The sequence below is a fragment of the Coregonus lavaretus genome (genome assembly GCF_964263955.1).
Source record: "Coregonus lavaretus genome assembly, chromosome: 27".
Classification (NCBI taxonomy): Eukaryota; Metazoa; Chordata; class Actinopteri; order Salmoniformes; family Salmonidae; genus Coregonus; species Coregonus lavaretus.
The window spans coordinates 32,117,901-32,141,703 of NC_140014.1; the positions used below are offsets into that span (position 1 = coordinate 32,117,901).

The 23,803-nt window shown below is 44.1% G+C and overlaps 1 protein-coding gene across 1 annotated transcript; it reads right to left on the bottom strand.

Annotated features, from left to right (window-relative positions):
* Positions 1–2,168: 2,168 nt before the first annotated feature.
* LOC311102971 (serine/threonine-protein kinase D1-like) lies at positions 2,169–21,066 on the bottom strand (the record flags this gene model as incomplete). The annotated part of the gene is made up of 17 exons (XM_084144476.1): positions 21,012–21,066; positions 18,743–18,906; positions 18,298–18,321; positions 17,886–18,090; positions 16,814–16,891; positions 16,189–16,381; positions 15,546–15,669; positions 15,171–15,248; positions 14,442–14,730; positions 11,961–12,013; positions 11,294–11,366; positions 10,858–10,964; positions 10,419–10,580; positions 9,836–9,934; positions 8,731–8,998; positions 4,840–4,925; positions 2,169–2,402 (listed from the first exon to the last, which is right to left on the bottom strand). The coding sequence occupies exons 1-17, from the start codon at positions 21,049–21,051 to the stop codon at positions 2,169–2,171; spliced, it is 2,277 nt and encodes a 758-aa protein (XP_084000602.1). The 5' UTR covers positions 21,052–21,066.
* Between the last annotated feature and the right edge of the window lie 2,737 nt (positions 21,067–23,803).

The window sequence follows — 23,803 nt, forward strand, 5'->3', positions numbered from 1 at the left end:
GCCTATAATTGCACACTATTGCATACTGCATTCGTTTATGTTCAACAGAAAATATGAGATAGAGAAAAAGAATTGAGCTGGTTCTATCTGCTCAGTAAAATACTTTTAAGAAATTAATTTGGTAATTTAAGTTTATGGTAGGTACAGTAGGGTAGTATTTCTGGAAGGATGCACTTTGAACTTGTTGAGTTAGTCCTAATAGTTAAATAAGATTTTTACTTGAAGCAATAACTTCTGCTCTTATTTGTTTGCGGTTGCCTACGAAAGTAGACCTATAGCCTACAATAGGCCTATGATATGGTACCAAACCAGGGACTCCGTCACAAGTCTGGTCATTTATAATATTCATGTTTTTGTCTTGCATGGAATGCATGTTTTCATTTACCGTATTTCTTAATTGTGTTTGTTTTTCTTGTGGCCCCTTGGTGCCCAACTAAACACAGAAGTAGGTATACATGGACCCTGATCCATTGACTAACACGGAAAACATTTTGTATTGAGCGCCATCTTATGGTAGAATAGTAATTGTTGTATATTCAACAGTGCGCGTAACTTTCCAATGTGCCAGTATAAACCAGCATAAGTGTTCTTTGCCTTCGTGTCTCCAAAGTATGAAAACGGATAACTTATCTCTTCAATAATACACAAATAAAACGTATTGCTCTGGAAATTGTAAATGTAAATGAAATTGATTATGAATCAGTCCCCCGAATGAATCACCCAACCTACTTAGGCCTTCATACCTATAATAAACCAAATCAACCACCCGACTCAACCACCTCTCAATCATATAAATGTAATCTCAACATTAATCTCTAAGTGAATAATAGTTTCTCTCTCACATTAGTGCCATTCAGCCAATGTACATATGGTTTTGTCTCACCTTTGGCTTGACTTTCTTCTCCCAGTTTCGGGAATGGTGGGCTCTTTTTCCCTCATCTTTCTCCCTGATTCTCCATGCTCATTATTCATGCAGTCCCCCTAAACTATGAATGAAGCTGCAGAATGAGTATGGGTGCCATGTTTAAAATAACTTGCAATTTGTAAACATGTGTTCTTAAGTCCTGTGGCCAGTGTACTCAAATGTAGGTCAAAATATAAGGCATTAGGCAAGGCATCGGGGTGTAAATGTAAAGCAAACTCACAAATAATGTAATAAATCCATGGTAGTAAACACTTACATATCAGCTTTGAAATATATTTATTTAAATGTGTAGCCAGAGAAAATAATTTATTCCCTGCAGACAATAATGCTGGTTGCAATTGCGCAAAGAGCACAAACATACTGTACAGTAGCCACATATGCAACATTCAGCATGACATCATGAACACGTTTTAACACTATAGACTAGAAAAGCAGCTAGCTCTTGATGAGAACAAATGCTTACAGGTATTCTACATTCACTGTTACTCTGTATCCAGGCCTCAGGATTTTGTTTTTCTTTCTCTCTCTCTCTCTCTCTCTCTCTCTCTCTCTCTCTCTCTCTCTCTCTCTCTCTCTCTCTCTCTCTCTCTCTCTCTCTCTCTCTCTCTCTCTCTCTCTCTCTCTCTCTCTCTCTCTCTCTCGCTCTCTCTCTACCATTCCAGCTATACTGGTTTTATGTGAATTCTCATCATGTCATCATATAAAGGTACATTCAAGAGTGAAATAAAACTTAAGTAATAGTAATAATAATAATATCCGTTCTCACTCTGAGTACCACTGAGGTTAGTCCTGAGCTGTTTCGTTGGGTTGCACCCAATCACAGTGAAACACATCTCATTTTGGTTTTGACTAAATCATTCTGCTGGCTTTTTGGGGGGGATTGGTTGCTGCTGTTGACTTAACGTACAGTACACCTGGATGATCCCTCACACCAAGAGTTTTACAGTATTAGAAATTAGATTCTCTTTCATTAGGCAGGTAGGGAATACGCCTGGTTGAATCATATACAGACTATTAGAAATGGGATTCTTTGTAAGTTAGGCAGTTAGTTTGAAGGCAGGGTTTGAATATCGAGCCCCTAGTGCCTGGCTGGGAGTAGAGGGATCAGTCAGTCAGTCCGTTGTGCTGTGGTGTGTTGTGTTGTGGAGGGAGTGAGACGGATCTTAAGGGTGCAGAGGCAGCAGTGTTCAGTACTACAGCACGCTGACTCTTAAGGGGGCAGAAGCCCTGCGTTTACAGTAATTCACATCACGCTGACTCTGTCGCTGAGGGCCACCATGGTGTCCGCCTCCTCCGACTCGGGGTCAGGCTCCACCCCCTCGCTGACATCGGCGTGCGGGTTGACCAGGTGGGCGGGGTACGTCAGGCCGTGCTGCTCAGCGTGGCGTTCCCAGCGGGTGTCATCGCTCTCGTGTGTGATGTAGCGCTCATGCATCTTCCATTCTAGGCCACGCAGGTCCAGCCACATTTGATAGTCCTGAGAGGGACATCATTAGCAGGAGCACAGTAGTTAGCATTAGCCTACAGTTTCAATTGTTTTCTAGTGATAGTTTCAAAAATAATAATTTTGACTTTTTCCTGCTGTTGGATTACAAACTAATTTCTCTCATCTCTCTTTCTGTAGGGCTTACCTGTAGCCAGGGGTGTCCGAGAGACTTACTGTAGCCAGGGGTGTCCAAGAGACTTACCTGTAGCCAGGGGTGTCCGAGAGACTTACTGTAGCCAGGGGTGTCCGAGAGACTTACTGTAGCCAGGGGTGTCCGAGAGACTTACTGTAGCCAGGGGTGTCCGAGAGACTTACTCTAGCCAGGGGTGTCCGAGAGACTTACCTGTAGCCAGGGGTGTCCGAGAGACTTACTGTAGCCAGGGGTGTCCGAGAGACTTACCTGTAGCCAGGGGTGTCCGAGAGACTTACTGTAGCCAGGGGTGTCCGAGAGACTTACTGTAGCCAGGGGTGTCCGAGAGACTTACTGTAGCCAGGGGTGTCCGAGAGACTTACTGTAGCCATGGATGGCTGACAAACTTGTCCAAATACAATAACTCTTCTTACTCCTTTGTGATTTGTACAGTATTTTTTATCTGTTACGTTGTCTGTTAAATCTCGAATTTAAAGATGAAGGGGAATACGGATTTTATTTTGCCCATGCTGTTTAAAACAAAACTAAATGTATTTGAGTGTTTACCAGCATTTGTAACATGAGTCTGATTATTATCTGTACAAAACAGTTAATCTGATAATACTTGTGGAATATAACAATACTTGCTTGATTTATGTTTTCCAGTTTCTTGAAATACTTTGCAAATGCAACTTATTTCTATGTGAAAACTGATATTGTCTATTCATTCCTTTTCCATTTTAGTAGACACTCTTATCCATTTTTACATTTTAGTCATTTAGCAGATGCTCTTATCCAGAGCGACTTACAGTTAGTGAGTGCATACATTTTCATACTGGCCTCCTGTGGGAAACGAACCCACAACCCTGGCGTTGCAAGCGCCATGCTCTACCAATTGAGCTACAGGGGACAACAGAGAGCAATTTAGTGAGTGCACACATTTTCATACTGGTCCCCTGTGGGAATCAAACCCACAATCCTAGCATTGCAAGCGCCATGCTCTACCAACTGAACCACATCATCACAAACCACTTGATGTCTCAATGTACTCAATTACTGTATTGTGCATTGTTTTTTTTTCATTGTGATGGAAAATCTATAGGTACAAACCTAGATGACCAGCCTATGTACAAAACAGTAACTACATTTACATGAAGTGGCGCAGTGGTCTAAGGCACTGCATCGCAGTGCTAGCTGTGCCACTAGAGATCCTGGTTCGAATCCAGGCTCTGTCGTAGCCGGCCGCGACCGGGAGACCCATGGGGCGGCACGCAATTGGCCCAGCGTCGTCCAGGGTAGGGGAGGGAATGGCCGGCAGGGATGTAGCTCAGTTGGTAGAGCATGGCGTTTGCAACGCCAGGGTTGTGGGTTAGATTCCCACGGGGGGCCAGTATGAAAAAATAAAAATAATTATAATAATGTATGCACTCACTAACTGTAAGTCGCTCTGGATAAGAGCGTCTGTAAAATGTAAGGATGGTAAATTAATATTGTACAAAAAGCGGTTGTTTTCCATGTTATTTGATCAAGACAACTATTTAATTTGATGTGGATGTTTTGTATCTTTGCCCATAACTTTGTACCTTTTGATGTAAATGTTTAAGGACAGGGTTTTGTTCCTTCTGGATCCCATTAGAATGACAACCGCAGAGAATGGGATAGGGCAACAACTCTTACAATATTAACTATTGAATCCTGCAAGATACTGTTCTTAATATACAACTAAGTGGAGATGCAGAAAAAATAATGTTTGCCCGCACTACAGATGTCTATATCAGTGGAGGCTGCTAAGGGGAGGACGGCTCATAATAATGGCTGAAACGGAGAAAATAGAATTTCATCAAACATATGGCAACCATATGTTTGATGTATTTGATACCATTCAACTCATTCCGCTTCAGCCATTACCACGAGCCCGTCCTCCCCAATTAAGGTCCCACCAACCTACTGTGGTCTATATATCAGTCCGATTATATTAGTAAAGGCCCAGTGCACTACTTTTGTGAATAAATATATTTTTTAGAAAATATATTTTTTTATTAATATATTTTTTTTATTGTGATTTTTCATTGGGTGCTGCAGCACTCAGCACCCCTACTTCCCACAGCTATGGAAGGGTAGCTTACCTGTAGTCAGGGATGGCTGAAAGACAGGGCCAAAATGTACTAACTTTTCTTCCTAATTTGTGATATATGCAGTATGGAGAGCTTACTTGTAGCCAGGGATGGCTGAGAGACTTGTTTCTATATCTGTAATGATTTCTGTTAAATATCTAGTTTAGTCCAGAGTAAGGCTTACCTGTAGCCAGGCATGGCTGAGCGACTTGTCCACGCTGTAGCGTTTCCTCATCTTGACTTGCAGCAAGTTATTAATGAGGTCAATTGCTGGAACAACAAAGCAGGCCGTCAGAGGATAACTCATGGTGGGAAACCTAGAGGATTTGGCGCAGGCCGCTTTCAGAGCCATGCAAGGGCTAATGAGCAAAGCCAACATCATGTTAAGATTATTTCAGGGGTCATGGTTCTCTGAGTCCCAGTTGGGATTCTTGACCTTTAGGCCACTCCTCTATAGTACCAGGGATCGCTTGGCATTATGCACATGAATAGGCTGCAACAAGAATTGGTTCTCTCTCTCTCTCTCTCTCTCTCTCTCTCTCTCTCTCTCTCTCTCTCTCTCTCTCTCTCTCTCTCTCTCTCTCTCTCTCTCTCTCTCTCTCTCTCTCTCTCTCTCTCTCTCTCTCACACACACACACTTTATCTCTCTCTCTCTCTCACACACTTTATCTCTCTCACACACACAGACTTTCTTTCTTTCTCTTTCCATCTCTCGGACAATGACGCATGCCATCCGCTCAATTCAATAGCAGCATAGTTGTTGGGGCCAGGATATGTGTTGTAGGCTTTCATAGTGGTTTTGTGAGCCATGGAGCACTAGAGGTGAGAGCAAAGTTGTGATAAGAGAGGTTCCTATGCAGGCCAGACAGGCCCTAACACGATTCAATGCTAAAAAATCTGCAGACTCCCTCAGATAACCATAATACTGACTCACTGACCTGGTAAATGCATGGAGTGTATTCATGGATGCCAAGGGAAGCCAGGCTTGCCAAAAAAAATTACCAAGAAAAAAAGAAAAAATAATGTATCTTTCATCTCTCTGTGTTTCATAATTTTCCTTCAATTCGCAAGCTGAACTTATTTCACCGGAGAAAGCATCAGAGTGAGCGAAACAGCGCCCCTCTGTCTCTGCATGTGTAGGCCATCTATCTGATGTTGTCTGGTCATAAAGAGTATGACATTGTTGCCACCCGTACCATTGAATGCAAGGGAAGCCAGCGAGCATTTGGCCTCCCTTGATAAAAAAGTATCAAGGGACGCTGAGTGAGCTCAACAGTGAATGGTCATGGCGCACCAATAAAAGTGTCAAGGGAAGCCAGTTTGGATTTGGCTTCACTCCTATCACATCGCATCAAGAGAAATACGTCATTGACAGAAACAACTTAAATTGTTGCCTCTCGTTGTGTTGTTGTCCTCCGGTGGCTAGCTAGCTAGCTAAAATTGGCCCTTTATTAAATTAGCCATGGATGGAGAAAGGGATTTGGACTTGTGGTTTTACTTAATTTTCCGTACTGGCCAATGATTATAACGCCGATTCTGATCCAACCATAAATTCATACATTGTGCCCCTGGACTGAGAGGATGGAAGTTCAATATGTACCTAGATGTGGAAAGCTAATGTTAACTAGCTAACATTGCCCATGAAAGGCTAGCAAGCAAGAATTTTAGCCAGGTAAAAGCGTGTACTGTATGTCAGAGTCATAGATCGTTTCGTCAACATGAAAGAGAGGAGGATGGCATTGGCGTTTCTCTAGGGTGAGTCAACATGTTGTTTCTACTTGCACGAACGCACACACGCACATACACACAAATCTGAACCATTTACAGCCACACCATATTTAGCTTACGTTGATTGGACTAAATTGTTTTTGGTATCTTTTAGTTGTCACTGTATTAGACTAAGCATAGGTGATTTGATGACGTTGAAATGTTGAAGTTAAAATGGTGCTGGAATAGTGGAGGCAGCTCCTGTTTTCTTTGTGACTTGCGGTAACTCTCTGTGGTTCTAAATCAATCGTTTTTTAGTAGTCCGAAAATGTCGGAAACATTAACTTGCTTGACCATGCTGTAGGTCATGTAACTATTTGTTACATGCAGTTTGTTTTGTGGACTTCACCGAACAGAGGTTTCTCTCCGGTTTTGTGATAAAACAAATGTGTGGTTTAATTTATTCTGCCACTGTCTTCTTATTGTATTGGCCTTTAGGCCCATATACAGTGAAGGAAAAAAGTATTTGATCCCCTGCTGATTTTGTACGTTTGCCCACTGACAAACACATGATCAGTCTATAGTTTTAATGGTAGGTTTATTTGAACAGTGAGAGACAGAATAACAACAAAAAAATCCAGAAAAATGCATGTCAAAAATGTTATAAATTGATTTGCATTTTAATGAGGGAAATAAGTATTTGACCCCTCTGCAAAACATGACTTAGTACTTGGTGGCAAAACCCTTGTTGGCAATCACAGAGGTCAGACGTTTCTTGTAGTTGGCCACCAGGTTTGCACACATCTCAGGAGGGATTTTGTCCCACTCCTCTTTGCAGATCTTCTCCAAGTCATTAAGGTTTCGAGGCTGACGTTTGGCAACTCGAACCTTCAGCTCCCTCCACATATTTTCTATGGGATTAAGGTCTGGAGACTGGCTAGGCCACTCCAGGACCTTAATGTGCTTCTTCTTGAGCCACTCCTTTGTTGCCTTGGCCGTGTGTTTTGGGTCATTGTCATGCTGGAATACCCATCCACGGCCCATTTTCAATGCCCTGGCTGAGGGAAGGAGGTTCTCACACAAGATTTGACGATACATGGCCCCGTCCATCGTCCCATTGATGCGGTGAAGTTGTCCTGTCCCCTTAGCAGAAAAACACCCCCAAAGCATAATGTTTCCACCTCCATGTTTGATGGTGGGGATGGTGTTCTTGGGGTCATAGGCAGCATTCCTCCTCCTCCAAACACAGCAAGTTGAGTTGATGCCAAAGAGCTCCATTTTGGTCTCATCTGATCACAACACTTTCACCCAGTTCTCCTCTGAATCATTCAGATGTTCATTGGCAAACTTCAGACGGGCCTGTATATGTGCTTTCTTGAGCAGGGGGACCTTGCGGGCGCTGCAGGATTTCAGTCCTTCACGGCGTAGTGTGTTACCAATTGTTTTCTTGGTGACTATGGTCCCAGCTGCCTTGAGATCATTGGCAAGATCCTCCCGTGTAGTTCTGGGCTGATTCCTCACCGTTCTCATGATCATTGCAACTCCACGAGGTGAGATCTTGCATGGAGCTTCTTGGCGATGGTCTTGTAGCCCATTACAGCCTTGTGTAGGTTTACAATCTTGTCCCTGAGATCCTTGGAGAGCTCTTTGGTCTTGGCCATCGTGGAGAGTTTGGAATCTGATTGATTGATTGCTTCTGTGGACAGGTGTATTTTATACAGGTAACAAGCTGAGATTAGGAGCACTCCCTTTAAGAGTGTGCTCCTAATCTCAGCTCGTTACCTGTATAAAAGACACCTGGGAGGCAGAAATCTTTCTGATTGAGAGGGGGTCAAATACTTATTTCCCTCATTAAAATGCAAATACATTTATAAGATTTTTGACATGCGTTTTTCTGGATTTTGTTGTTGTTATTCTGTCTCTCACTGTTCAAATAAACCTACCATTAAAATTATAGACTGAATATGTCTTTGTCAGTGGGCAAACGTACAAAATCAGCAGGGGATCAAATACTTTTTTCCCTCACTGTATATCACGGTGGCAAGGCATATGAACTAACAGGTTATAGAGCAAACAACGCAATTATCACAACACATAGGTTGTAATATGGCTTTTCTTTCTGGCTTGGGTTCCCCAGTGATTTTGCCCACGCACCGCTACTGGGCAAATGTAAGTCAGATTATCATAAAGGCATTCTGACTGTGTAGCAAACATTCACTATATGGTTACAAAGTCCAACAGAGACTCAGGAAGAGCCTATTCAGTCTGATTTTCAGTATCATTCCAACACAACTATATAAAATGTTATTTTAAAGTAATACAGTTATCACAGTAATGCATGACTCATTGCTGCTCGACAGACACCCACCTTCCTGGGACACCTTCTTCCAGGGGTTGGGTGGGTACATGAAGGCAGCGTTCTGGATTTGGTCGTGAATGTCCTCGTCCTCGTTGAAGGGGAAGGTGCCGCTGAGGCTGACGTAGATGATGACCCCCACAGACCACATGTCCAGGGAGCGGTTGTAGCCCTTATTCCTCAGAACCTCCGGGGCCAGGTAGGCCGGAGTGCCCACCACTGACCGACGGAAAGACTTCTCTCCAATGATGCGGGCAAAGCCAAAGTCGCACAGCTTCACCTGAGACACAGATAGGGTGTGTCTCAAATTACACTAGATTCCCCACTATGTTGGGAATATCAGTGACGTTTGAGACACGTCCATGTTTGACAGTCGGCTACAACACAATCTCACACTAGTGAATTTTACACTGCCATAGTTCCAAGTCTCGTATTCACTTGAACATGAGAAAGCGTGTAGGTAATCGAGGGTTCCATACTAGAGTAACTGGACAAAGACTTGTTAGAGAAAGCTAATTCATAACATCCTGTATGTTCTCCATCCAAACAGTTGGTTCCACAGACATGGCACGGATTACGCAAAAGGCCAGTTAACGTTATCACACTGTCTGTTCGATCTGGACATGATATGGTCTACAGACGATTTACTGTAGCTACAGAATGTTACCAAAATAGACTTTGGCAAGACTGCAGAGGACGTTAGTTCTCAGCACTATAATGACGCCAGTGATGTTGCCAGAGCATATTTTGGGAAAGGAAAAACAGATATATAACAACAGACTCTCCTTCTTCCCGTTCAGAAAATATTTGTTGTAAATAACACAAATGTAATTTGTTTAACACCCATCCGATGCCTGGCCATGCCTAAAACAGTGACTCATAGTACAGTACAGAGCAGTACAGGGCTATGGCTATGGAGAGAAAGGCCGTGTATCAATGATTGGGAGTGTATAATTAAAATCAAGAGACATAGAACATTGTAGAGACACTGAGCGTGCAGTTGCCATAATCATCCACATTATCTTAGAGTAGACTGATAGATGAATGTCTGTTTATGTCTGTGAAATTGATGTTTCTGTTTTGGCTTGTTTGGAAGCTGAACTGGAGGTTTTCTTACTTGTGGAAAAGCGTCTGCAGACGCCAGTAAGACGTTCTCTGGTTTGAGGTCACAGTGGACGATGTTCTTGAAGTGGAGATGACGAAGAGCCTGAAGAATCTGAAAATTTGTGAAAATTATGATTTGTACACAGTGAATGATTACTTTAATTAGGGATGATTCAAAAAGGTAATATAATCTGGTCATTTGCATTTATATACTGTCAAACATTACTGCAGTGGGCTATATCAGTGTTCTGCATAAAAATATAAATAAATGTTTATAAATTACGAAATTATGAAAAATATTAATAAAATTTATCCATGAGGCCACTAGGTCATTTGACTACAGCAAAAAGCTACTTGAAATAAATAAATACATTGCATATCATAGTTAAAAGTGCAACAACACATGATTAAACAGATATTATGACATTATCAGAAAAATACATAAGCATGCCCGTAAACCACTTAGTTCACTGACTGTGTTTGTATACAGTATACAGTATGTGAGTGTCACAGCATCTGTAAAAGCAGGTGTGTGGCACTGCTACGGCACGTCAGTCCATTGTCTGCTAGCGACAACGCTTGTCAGCCAGGGTTACCTGTGAGACGAAGAACTTGGTGATACGTTCAGGCAGCCTCCCCTTCTCACTGGACAGGATCATCTCCAGCATGTCTCCGTGGAGCTTCTCCATGACAACGAAGACGCGCTCCGGCGTCTCAAACATGCACTCCAGGTTCACTACCCCAGGGTGGTGCAGGTTCTAGGAAGTAAAAACAGAAACACAGGAGCCTTTTAAAGGAAGCAGGCAGAGTGCTCGACAGGCTCTTCAAACACTCACTGTGTTGTCAGGATAATAACCTCATTATTTACCTACCTACTGACACAATATCAAGAGACTCTCTATTTTTGTCTTTAGCTCTGTCATTTTTTTCTCATGTGTTCATCATAATGTGTGTCTGGCAACATCTGAGAAAAAGGTTATAATATGATGCGTTTCATAAGCACACACAGGGCCATGCGTGCTGGTGTGTGTTTACCTGAAGGATGGCGACCTCATTGCGTAGCTGGCTCTCCTGCTTGGTGGGGAAGCGTAACTTGTCGATGATCTTAATTGCTACATCCCGGCCAGTTTTTCTGTGCTTTCCTGTAGTATGGAGACATTATATTATGGAGAAATCAAAGGCAGGTTACAGGTTTATACAGGTGTTACTTCTCAGAATGAATGATTATCTCAAATACTTTTTTAAAAGATTCAAATTGATCTGATTAACCACTTTTAACAATGTACTAGCCATTTTTAACAATTTACTGTATTTGTAATTTCCCAATACAATAAACACCTCCTTGGTCATGCAAATATTTTGCTGGCATGAGATCAGGAGAGAATTGATATCAAGGCTGTGTCCCTCATGCAATCAAGTTAACACCTTTTTTGCAGGTTATCAGTGTGACAAGGTGGTACAAATGCATCACCTCCATAAACTATCCCAAATTGGCCCGATCCAAGGACTTCATCCGGGAATATCTGATACACTGAGCTGATATCCTGTAGGTGTAAAAATCCAGTAAATGGGTTTAAATGAAAGCTTCAAGTGTATACTGTCACAAATATTTTGTTTTTGTTTTGTCTACAACCATTTTTATCTCTTCTCACATGACAACTTAATAACCACTAATCTCATACACGACTGGAAGAGTTGCCCAGAAATATAATTATAACCAGTGGTACTGTGACTAATTATCAAGAGTAGCTATGGCAACTGCTTGGCTGAGTGGGTAATCAAAATAATATCCATTTGAGCTACTTAGAGGATGATCTCACCTCAGAAATCAAACCATGCATTCAGCTTTTTTATTTATGTTGAAGGTTGGGCATTAAGTACCAGCCACTGTCATGTGGAATGTTAAGTTGTCTACTGTCTTTTGTCTATGTCTATTGTCTAAAGAAATGCCTGCAAATAACCTAACCATGCAAGAGGAGCAGACATGAACCGCAATATATTATTATCGCAATATTATATATAATATTACATATATTATTACTGCAAAATAATAATATTATTAACGCAATATTATACTCACAAAAAAATACAAATATACCCAAAGTCTTTCAAATTATGTGAGAGCAAATCCTACTTACCACGTTCTCTTGAATCTGGCAGTTGGACACTGAAATACTGATGGAAACATCCTCTGTTGGTGTAAGGGAAATGTTAAGAGTATTCCATAAGAGTTAATAGTATTCCATACTATAACATTGAGAGTGTTCTTTCCTAGTGCTGAGTAGGGTTGGAAAATTCTGGTAACTTTCCCAAAATTCCCAGGCTTTCCAGAAATCCTGGTTGGAGGCTTTAGGATTTGTCACGCCCTGACCTATAGAACTCTAGTTAGTTTGGTCAGGGTGTGCATGTTTAGTTCGATGTTGTTGTAGATCTATGTTTAGATCCAGATTTCTATTTCTACGTTTGGCCGGGTGTGATTCCCAATCAGAAGCAGCTGTCGCTCGTTGTCTCTGATTGGGGTTCATACTTAGGCAGCCAGTTTTCCTGCCTGGGTTGTGGGATCTTGTTTGTGTTTCGGTGTGTTTGGCTTGTTAGTGTATAGCCTTCCGACGTCACGTTTCGTTGCCTTTTGTTGTTTTGTCAGTGTTTATCCAGTTTAATAAACATGTTCGCATACCACGCTGCAGCTTGGTCTGACCCGTTCCTCAACGAGCGTGACAGAAGATCCCACCAAACGAGGACCAAGCAGCGTGGCCAGGAGCAGACATCCTGGACATCCTGGATGGTAAGGGATCTAGGACATGGGAGGAGATCCAGGCTGGGATAGATCGCCGTCCTTGGGAACAGACAGAGGAAGGAGCAACGGCGACACCGACGGCGCCGGCCGAGGAGGAAGCCCGAGAGGCAGCCCCAATATTTTTTTTTTTTGGGGGGGGGGGCTAAAGGGGTGGTCGGGGAGCGAGAGAGAAGAACCCCGACCACTGCACCCGGTGGGTTTCCAGTTTGAGTCCCTACGACAATGGGAATGGAACTGTTTTATACTGAGGAGTCGGAGGATGACGACGACGATGAGTTTCTGTTCCCTAACTCGTGGGGGCTCCCGGAGTAGTCCTCACTGGAGGAGGATTGGGCGCGGAGAGTAAAGGACTGGTACAGTCGTAGACCTCCAGCGCCGGTTCCCAGCCCGGTACGCCCCGTACCTGCTCCCCGCACCAAGCCAGTGGTGCATGTTCCCAGTCCAGTACGGCCCGTCCCTGCTCCTCGCACCAAACCAGTGGTGCGTGTCGCCAGCCCGGTACACCCCGTACCTGCTCCCCGCACCAAGCCAGTGGTGCGTGTTCCCAGTCCAGTACGGCCCATCCCTGCTCCTCGCACCAAACCAGTGGTGCGTGTCGCCAGCCCGGTACGCCCCGTACCTGCTCCCCGCACCAAGCCAGTGGTGCGTGTTCCCAGGCCAGTACGGCCCGTGCCTGCACCTCGCACCAAGCCAGTGGTGCGTGTTCCCAGTCCGGTACGGCCTGTTCCTGCTCCTCGCACCAGACCAGTGGTGCGTGTCCCCAGTCCGGCCCGGCCTGTTCCACCGGTGCCCAATCCAGCTCCGGTCAGCGGATCCACTCCGGAGTCAGAGCAGTCCGCTCCACCGGTGCCCAGTCCAGCTCCGGTCAGCTGATCCATTCCAGAGCCAGAGCAGTCCGCTCCACCATTGCCTAGTCCAGCTCCGGTCAGCGGATCCACTCCGGAGCTAGAGCAGTCCGCTCCACCGGGATCCGGTTCAGCTCCGGTCAGCGGCTCCACTCCGGGTCCAGATGTCAGCCCCTCTCTAGGTTCGGGGTCTCTCACACCAGGGTCCAGACAGGGATTGGTGCATCGTGGGAGGACAGAGAGGGGAAGCTCCGCGTTGAGGTCCAGACCGGTCCAGGGGTGCAACGTGGAGTCAGTAAGGGAGAAGACGTCACGCCTGGAGCCGGAGCCGTCACCGAGGCTGGAAGCCCACCCGGACCCTCCCCTGTTAAGTCAGGTTTGTGCGGCCGGAGTCCGCACTTTGGTGGGGGGTACTGTCACGCCCTGACCTATAGAACTCTAGTTAGTTTGGTCAGGGTGTGCATGTTTAGTTCGATGTTGTTGTAGATCTATGTTTAGATCTAGGTTTCTATTTCTACGTTTGGCCGGGTGTGATTCCCAATCAGAAGCAGCTGTCGCTCGTTGTCTCTGATTGGGGATCATACTTAGGCAGCCAGTTTTCCTGCCTGGGTTGTGGGATCTTGTTTGTGTTTCGGTGTGTTTGGCTTGTTAGTGTATAGCCTTCCGACGTCACGTTTCGTTGCCTTTTGTTGTTTTGTCAGTGTTTATCCAGTTTTAATAAACATGTTCGCATACCACGCTGCAGCTTGGTCTGACCCGTTCCTCAATGAGCGTGACAGGATTTCCTGCTTATTCCCCTCCTGAGTCCGGGAATCTTCCAAGCAGGATTTCTGGAAAACCTGGGAATTTTGGGAAAGTTACCAGAATTTTGCAACCGTAGTGTTAAGTAAAACAAGGTTGCTTCAATTAAATTAAATTAATTTATATAAGAGTTAATCTATCCCAAAATCTATCCAATTCACTCTGCTTATACGTACTGTGGCCACTGTGGCGTGACCCATGTGACAGTCCTTTAGAGATGGCGGGCATGAGGGCGTGCTGGATGGCCATCTCCCACATCCTAGCCACATCCGGCCCGACCCCGCTGACCAGCATACTGCTGTGGGCCGACATGCTCCCCGGGCCCTCCGGCCTCGCCAGGTTCTCCCCTACATAGTAGACCAGGCTGCCCGTAGCAATCTCAAAGCAGTGGGCGTTGGAGCCCTCAGACAGCAAGTTGAAGGTCTTGGCTGGGTCCAGAGACAACACCTCTGACAACGGAATTTCCTGCCACATAGCAGAAGTAGTATTGCTCTTTGCTGTTTGAGGTCTAGGCCAGGTTACTGTAAAGCGCTTTGTGACAACAGCTGTTGTACAAAGTGCTTTATGAAATACATTTGATTGATTGATGTAGTAGCAGTCATTTTACAGGGATTAGAGCACTTGCGTTTCAATATAAAGCATGATATTTCAAACTGATCAATGTCTGATCAATGTCTTGGTCCAGGCCGCCTATTTCTTGCTACAAATTACATTATATCTTAAGTCTTTATATGAAAAAGTGGTTGCAGCCTGCTTATCAGTCGAGAGTATAGCGTAAAACTGCATGTTACCTTGTCTTATTCAAACCCTAAATTACAGTAAATTAGTTTGCATAAAGCTCAGTTCTTAGATTTCAATCACCCTCACCCATAATAATCTATATAACATTTCAATTGATTTCTTACCTTGTAGTATTTGCTCCCTGTGTCATTCTGGAAAAGCGTGATGCATTTGCTGTCCAGCCTCCAGTAGTGTCTTTTCCTCTGTAGTGGAAACAGATAGAGAGCCTTGCACAGACTGAGACAACATAACATATGTTCCTGGTGTGTTCCACCTCTTGGCAATGGGGGTTTCCATCTATTCATTAGCATCTATTATGCCATAGGTTAGTGCCCATAGCAGATTTGATTAAATAAAAACACAATTTAACATTTAAAAGACAGGCATTCACAAAATAACTTCAACAAAACATACAAAACATTACAATCATGGAATTTTGCAACTCTACAGCAGATTGATTAGTTGGTGTGACAAAAATACATTAATATAATCAGACTTACTAGAGTGTCTTTGCTGGTGAAGTGCACTAGCCAACCTTCCTTCATAATATTGCTACTTTTCCTCTTGGTGTTTTTGACTGACTGGACCACTCGCATCAGCGGGATGTTGTTGCTAGTAGACGGGCTTTGGAATGAAGGGAGTCAAACAGAAAACTCTGTGAATGTTTCTTCTCAACTTCAGGACTCAGTTAGGGTTATGGACTGGGTCAGGGTTGATCCAACGTGTAGACATGAAGTTAGGGTTATGGACTGGGTCAGGGTTGATCCAACGTGTAGACATGAAGTTAGGGTTATGGACTGGGTCAGGGTTGATCCAACGTGTAGACATGAAGTTAGGGTTAGGTTACAACTAGGATGTGGACATGAAGCTATGGTTAGGGTTAGGGTTGTGGTTGAGGCTAAGGTTAGGGTTGAACCAGAATGTGGACATGAAGCTAGGGTTAGGGTTGTGGTTGAACCTGGACATGGAGATGAAGCTAGGGTTGGGGTTATGGCTAGGGTAAGGGTAAGGGTTGAGCCGGGGTACATTGCTTCATTCTAAGCAGTATGCTAGAGTGGATATTTTAACAGGACCTATGACTACTGTACATATCCACAGCCATTGGGGGGTCCCCCTGTCCTAGTCCCAGGCCCAGTCAATCACCTTATAGCCCTGTTGCAGTCATCCTCTGGGTCATGGAGGTCTCCCATTTCCCCATGGCCAGCCTCCAGCAGGCCCGAGTCAGGCACTATGGCCTCCTCCATGTCATCCATCAGACCACTGTTCCTGTCACTGTCGTGGTCGTCACAACCCTCCCCCATCACCACATCAGACTCCGCCCCTGAGCTCAGCAGATCTGGAGGAGGAGGAGGAGCAACAGGTGGAAACACACAAGGTGTAGGAAAAGAGAATAGTAGAACATTAAGTATGCCAGAGAAACCCTGTTTTTTAAAGAGGAAGAAAGAAGGAACCAAAAGAAGAAGAAAAAAATGAAAAATACAAAGAATATCAGAGCGGTAGTGTGGAAGAGATTTTAAAATAAAACAGTGATGTTATTTTACAGTCATAATTCGGTCGATATTTCAAGGAATATTCTGGTACTTCCAAGAATTCAGCTGGTATCCTATATATGATTATCTTTCTTCAGTCTCTCATAACTGAAGTAAATGTTGCAGAATTGAAAGAAACATATCCTGTGACATTTCTTGGAAACCATATGAGATGGCGACCACTTACTAGGAAAGATCTGCCACATTTACAGCAAATGACTATCTAAAGTGAAACTTGCCTCCATTTTTAGACACTTCTCCAAGGCAGTTGTTTGGTACTTTGGGCGCACATCGTTTATGACAGTTGAATTTGCAATCTGTAACCGTGAGAGAGAAACAGAGAGAGTGTGAGAGAGAGAGTGTAAGATGGGAGGGAGAAAGATAGAGAAGAGAGAGAGAGAGAGAGAGAGAGAGAGAGAGAGAGAGAGAGAGATGACATATCCATATGTAACCTGTCCAATAGCACTGTGACTACAAACAGCACCTTATCTGTCTGCTAGAGTACCTAATGAACCGTCTCTCATATGATACTATTACACTCTGTTCTGTTGTCTATATAAAGTACAACTCTATTGAAGTGATAATGCCCGAGAAGCTGGTGTTTGGAGGATATATTGGCACGGGTGTTGTTAAGCCCGAGACGAAATCGACGGCCAGCAAACCGTGCCAATATATCCTCCAAACAACGGCTTCTAGGGCATTATCACTTTTATACAACAGGTTACCCACATATTCAAATAATGATTGACATATTTTCATTAAAAACCGTATTTTGATGAATTTATTCACACTATTTCATCCTTCCACAAGATATTGTCCCGACACAAATCTAGGGTTGCTACCCAAGCCGGCTGGTCGTTCGTTCTATCGGTTCGGTTGCCAGAGACGCAACGTAAATGAAAGCAACATGACGGCTTGTGCACACTGTAGTAACCATAGAATTACAGTACAGTACATCTGTGAATTATAGGATCTCTATGGTAGTCACAACACTGTTGCTGCATTTGTGATTACCATGTAATTATACAGTTACAGGGCTATCTATTATTTAGACCATAATAGTTATTCAAGATGTCACAAAGAAAGCTTGAGGGAGAAACAACTGCCGTCTGTTAGCTCTGCCAACTCTGTGACAACAAAGTCTTGAGATATCCAAAAATACCACCTGAAAATATTGAGCTGGCAAAAGCCCACGGGTGAGTCACACAGTATTACAGTAAGTACTGTGTGACTCACTATCATCCACACCTCCTCCACCAACCACTGTCAACCTCTCTCATTATCTCAAGTTTCTCGGAACCCCTACAGTACCTTTGCATTGCAGGCCTTGACGGAACAGGCCCTTGAGTAGCTTCTTGCAGTGCTGGCAGACGGTGGGGCGTGTGTAGGAGTGGACGACGAGGGTGTGAGGCACCTTGACTTTGGACAGGAGGATTTTGTCTAACTCTATGGGCCGGCCGATGTAGGAAGAGGACCTTCTCTCTCTGCCAGAAAAGAAGTCTGTCTGTGTCTTCTGCTGTGGAGAGTAGCAGGGTAGATCAGTCAGGGTGTTGCCCTGATGCCCCACTCAGAGCAAGGCACAAGGTAGGTAACAGATGTCATCAGCTACCTAAACAACATTTGTATTTGTCTTATTTTGACACAGGGAAAGAGCGACGTGCTTCTGGTGATAATAGGCGTATTGATACTGCAATAAGTGAGGGCAGGGTATTGGGGTACCTACCTCCATGCCAGGACTGACAGGAGACTGAGCATACAGCGAGGAGAGGACAGGGACACACACAGGGAGGAGGTGAAGAGAGAGATCAGAGTTAAACCAGAACAATATTCACACACATGACTGACTGCTGCTGGAGTAAAGACCTGCTCCAACAGAATTCATCATGAACACAACCAGCAACAGAGGCTTTCAGAATCACATCAGGTCCTTTATAGTAGGAACATGCTTCTCATCATAATCCAACAATTTGCCATTGGGAGGTTGGGAATGCGTAGGGCATGTAGTAATCTATGGTGTGTGTGTGTGTGTGTGGTGTGTGTGTGTGTGTGTGTGTAGTGTGTGTGTGTGTGTGTGCCTGGGTCCGTGCGTGCGTCCATGCCTGTGTGATAATGTGCATGTGTGTGTGTAGCTCTTCATGATGACCCACAGTAACCAGGGGTAAACTCACCAGTAAGGCCTCGTCGGAGGTGAAAGGCGAAGGCTCATTGGACCGTGTGGTGGTAAGGGTGGTCAAGCCGGTCAGAGAGACATTGGACAACCTCCGCTTGCGGATCCCACTGCAGTTATTTGGGATTTTAAAGGCACAGCGCTTGTGATAGTTCAGACCACAACCTTCAGAGGAGAGAAACAGACGGTTTCAGAGCAAAGGTGAGTTCACATGTAACGTGGCCATTTTTATACTTGCATCAAACTGGTGAGAGACTGTCTTTATGGAACTACACTGAACAAAAATATAAATGGAACATGTTAACTGTTGGTCCCATGTTTCATGAACTGAAATAAAAGATCCCAGAAATGTTCCATATGCATAGAAAGCTTACTTCTCTCACATTTGGTGCACAAATTTGTTTACATCCCTGTTAGTGAGCATTTCTCCGTTGCCAAGGTAATCCATCTGACAGGTGTAGCATATCAAGAAGCTGATTAAACAGGATGATCATTACACAGGTACACCTTGTGTTGGGGACAATAAAAGGCCACTCACAAAACACATTGCCATAGATGTCAGGTTTTGAGGGAGTGTGCAATTGGCATGCTGACTGCAGGAATGTCCACCAGAGCTGTTGCGAGAGAATTGAATGTTCATTTCTCTACCATTAGCCGCCTTTAACATTGTTTTAGAGAATTTGGCAGTACATTCAACCGGCCTCAAAACTGCAGACCACGTGTAACCACGCCAGCCCAGGACCTCCACATCCGGCTTCTTCACCTGCGGGATCATCTGAGACCAGCCACCCGGACAGCTGATGAAACTGTGGGTTTGCACAACCAAAGAAATTCTGCACAAACTGTCAGAAACAGCTCAGGGAAGCTCATCTGCGTTCTAGTCGTCCTCAGGTCTTGACCTGAATGCAGTTTGGCGTCGTAACCGACTTCAGTGGGCAAATGCTCCCCTTCAATGGCCACTGATACGCTGGAGAAGTGTGCTCTACACGGATGAATCCCGGTTTCAACTGTACCGAGCAGATGGCAGACAGTGTGTATGGCGTCGTGTGAGCGAGCGGTTTGCTGATGTCAACGTTGTGAATAGAGTACCCCATGGTGGCGGTGGGGTTATGCTACGGACAACGAACATAAACTACGGACAACAAACACAATTACAATTTATCGATGGCAATTTGAATGCACAGAGATACCTGAGGCCCATTGTCGTGCCACTCATCCACCACCATCACTTCATGTTTTAGCATGATAATGCACAGCCCCATGTAGCAAGGATCTGTACACAATTCCTGTAAGCTGAAAATGTCCCAGTTCTTCCATGGCCTGCATACTCACCAGACATGTCACGCATTGAGCATTGCTCTGGATCGACGTGTACGACAGCGTGTTCCAGTTCCCACCAATATCCAGCAACTTTGCACAGCCATTGAAGAGGAGTGAAGCATTCCACAGGCCACAATCAACAGCCTGATCAACTCTATGTGAAGGACATGTGTCACGCTGCATGAGGAAAATGGTGGTCACACCAGAAACTGACTGGTTTTCTGATCCACGCCCCTACCTTTTTTTTAAGGTATCTGTGACCAACAGATGCATATCTGTATTCCCAGTCATGTGAAATCCTTAGATTTGAGCCTAATTTCTTTATTTCAATTGATTGATTTCCTTATATGAACTGTAACTCAGTAAAATCGTAGAAATTGTTGCATGTTGCGTTTATATTTTTGTTCAGTATAATTAGGAATCATCTAATGGACCAAGTCATTCATGGATTGTTGAAACTTTTGTCTTTGGGAAACGTTCCTTCATGAGCTCGCCACCATTCCAGTCAGACACCACAGTATGTAATACTTCACTTTTATACATATTAGGCTATTGTGTATACCTCCATCCCCTCTATGCACTACCTTTCCACCTGCCTCTTCAGCCTGACAGAAGACAAACTGTTCTCTTCTTCCCAACACTCTTCAAGCAGGGGCTTTGCTGCTCATCACAAACCCTGAAGAGACCTCTTCAGACTAGAGTACACCAGAGTGGCCTGTATCCCATGTACCCTGATAATATCCTCTCTTACAGAGTTACATAATTGTGTCGGAGTGGCTGGAACCTAATTACATTAGTTGAAATAGGCCCAGGGCTGCGTCCCAAATTGTACCCTATTCCCTACAAAGTGCACTACTTCTGACCAGAGCTCTGGTCAAAAGTAGTGCACTATATAGGGAATAGGCTGCCATTTGAGATGCAGTCCAGGGCTCCTTCTGTACAGTACCTACCTTCACACTTGAGGCCCTGTCTCACCAGGCCCCACAGCATCTCTCCACAGTGGTCACAGAAGGCAGGGGACCGGTAGGAGTGGACAAACAAGCCATGGGGACGGATCTGGAAGTCCTCCACTGTGGCAGAGGCTAGAACAGGACAACAACAACAACAACAATAGTCAATGGTTCAATTCCAACATTTTCCTCACACTCCTAGATCAAGAACTGAGTTGTATTCTGTGAATAGTGATATAGTAGTGAAGTAGTGTGGTGGTATGGATGTAGAATTAAAAATGAATGGCCATTCCCTGGTACAGTATTTGTATATGTTGAGGTAAACAAGGCTTTTTGCTGCATATGGAGTTGTGATTTTCTGATTGGCTGGTGCAGTTAGGCTGCATTGGGCCAATGGGATAGAGAGGAGAGCTCAGCATGAGAGTAGACTGCCTCATCAAACACACACATCTCCCCACCAACATGCTTTTCTCAGCACGCTCAAGTAGAATACATTCTGATTGGCCATTCTGCTGGGTAAACTGCTTCAATTTATTCCAATTATTGTTTTGCTTTTTGTTTAAAGGCCAATGTATGTTTGGAAGTTTAACAACATGTAAACTGTCATTACATGCTTCAGAAAATGAGTGTGTGTATGTGAATGTGGTGCCTAAGTAGGCTTAATCTAAATAAATACTTACAGTACCAGTCAAAAGTTTGGACACACCTACTCATTCAAGGGTTTTTCTTAATTTTTTACATTGTAGAATAATAGTGAAGACATCAAAACTATGAAATAACACCCATGGAATCATGTAGTAACCAAAAAAGTGTTACAAAATGTGGAAAAAGTCAAGGGGTCTGAATACTTTCCAAAGGCACTGTGCATACTGTAGTGTTACAGTGTGTTACATTTCAGTGATCAAACAGGGCGGAAAGCATTTATTGGAAAGAGTTCAAGTTGACTTCTTCCTCTCTTCCATATTTATGTTTACAGTATGGTGTACACACCCCTGCTTGCATCCAGTAGCATCCTGCGCCAGCATGACAAACGTACGCTGCTCACACCCTCATGCTGATGACAGCAAAAGTGTTTTTAGCATCCTATCCACCTTCACACTAATTAAGTTGCTCTAGAAGTCGAAAAGCTCAAACGAGGAAACACAAATTGTGAGATCTTTGACAGGAAGACTGGCTGGTGAAAACAACTCTCTGGGATGCAGTTTAACACACCATAATGTTAATTTACCAACCATATGCATTTTTATTTCTCCTTGTAGGTAGGAGATTTTACCCAAGTGATCATCTGTGAAGGGAATTCATGATTTTATTGATGAGTTCAGTGGAGTGTGGCTCTGTCAAGTGGGGAACCGTTTATAGCAGCTGCTCTATTGCTTGCTGTTTGGGGTTTCAGGCTGGGTTTCTGTATAGCACTTTGTGACATCTGCTGATGTAAAAAGGGCTTTATAAATACATTTTAATGACATTTTTTTGTTGGTGATATTAGTATGATAATACTCACACTGTCTCCCCTCATATACCTTCTAAGACTTATCAAGATTCAGGAACAGAAGAAGGTTTTAACTTGTTTTGATATTTTATCTCAAATGTGAGTGTGAGCATAAGCTGAGATGAACTGAATAAAGACAGTAGTACAAAATAAATACCTGTGCAGTAAGACATACCCATGTGAACCTTTATAACATGTGACCCTAACATAACACAATAGCCCCATGTCTCCCCTGTTGCTGTACCACAGACACAATTAAATCACCTGAGCCCTCTCCTTCCCAGCGAGGGGGGTAGCGGAGGTGTCATTCTACCCCATGTCTCCCCTGTTGCTGTACCACAGACACAATTAAATCACCTGAGCCCTCTCCTTCCCAGCGAGGGGGGTAGCGGAGGTGTCATTCTACCCCATGTCTCCCCTGTTGCTGTACCACAGACACAATTAAATCACCTGAGCCCTCTCCTTCCCAGCGAGGGGGGTAGCGGAGGTGTCATTCTACCCCATGTCTCCCCTGTCGCTGTACCACAGACACAACTAAATCACCTGAGCCCTCTCCTTCCCAGCGAGGGGTGTAGCCAGGGGGTAGCGGAGGTGTTATTCTACCCCATGTCTCTGTACCACAGACACAACTAAATTACCTGCCATACTGTAGCACGCTGAGAGGGGGAAGAGAAAGCCTGCCAAGTGTTTGTAAAAACACTTTATCAGTGTCAAGATTGATACTTGGATCACTTCCTGCTCTTAAGCTAAGATAAGCCCACCCCTGATTTCTCACCGGGTGAGGCAGCCAAACTTTCCACAACAACGGGAGTGAGTGGAGGGGGGCAGAACACTGCCAAACAAAGCCGACCCACTGGTCACACACTGGTTGAATCAACGTTGTTTCCACGTCATTTCAATGAAATTACATTGAACCAACGTGGAATAGACGTTGAATTGACGTCGTTGCCCAGTGGGGAGAGATGGACACATAGAGATGAGCAATGATTTGTGTGACAACTTACTGTTTTGTTATTTTCATAAATGCTTTATTACTTCACGAGAGAGGGGCATCTGAGATAGAGCTTACAGTATTTGGTGAATTTGCATAGTTCCAAATGTCCAGACCTTGACTTGTGAGTTGGTTTTTCTGATTGGCAGCTAAGCTTCTGGTGGTTTTAAACAGGATAGTATGTGAATAGATGATCTTAGGTAGCAGGCCACATCAGCTAGACAGCAACATGCCCTCTAGTTTTGTATTTGTCATGCAGCCAGTTATATATGTTATTGTCTGTTGTGTTGACTGACTGAACCATCTAGCTAT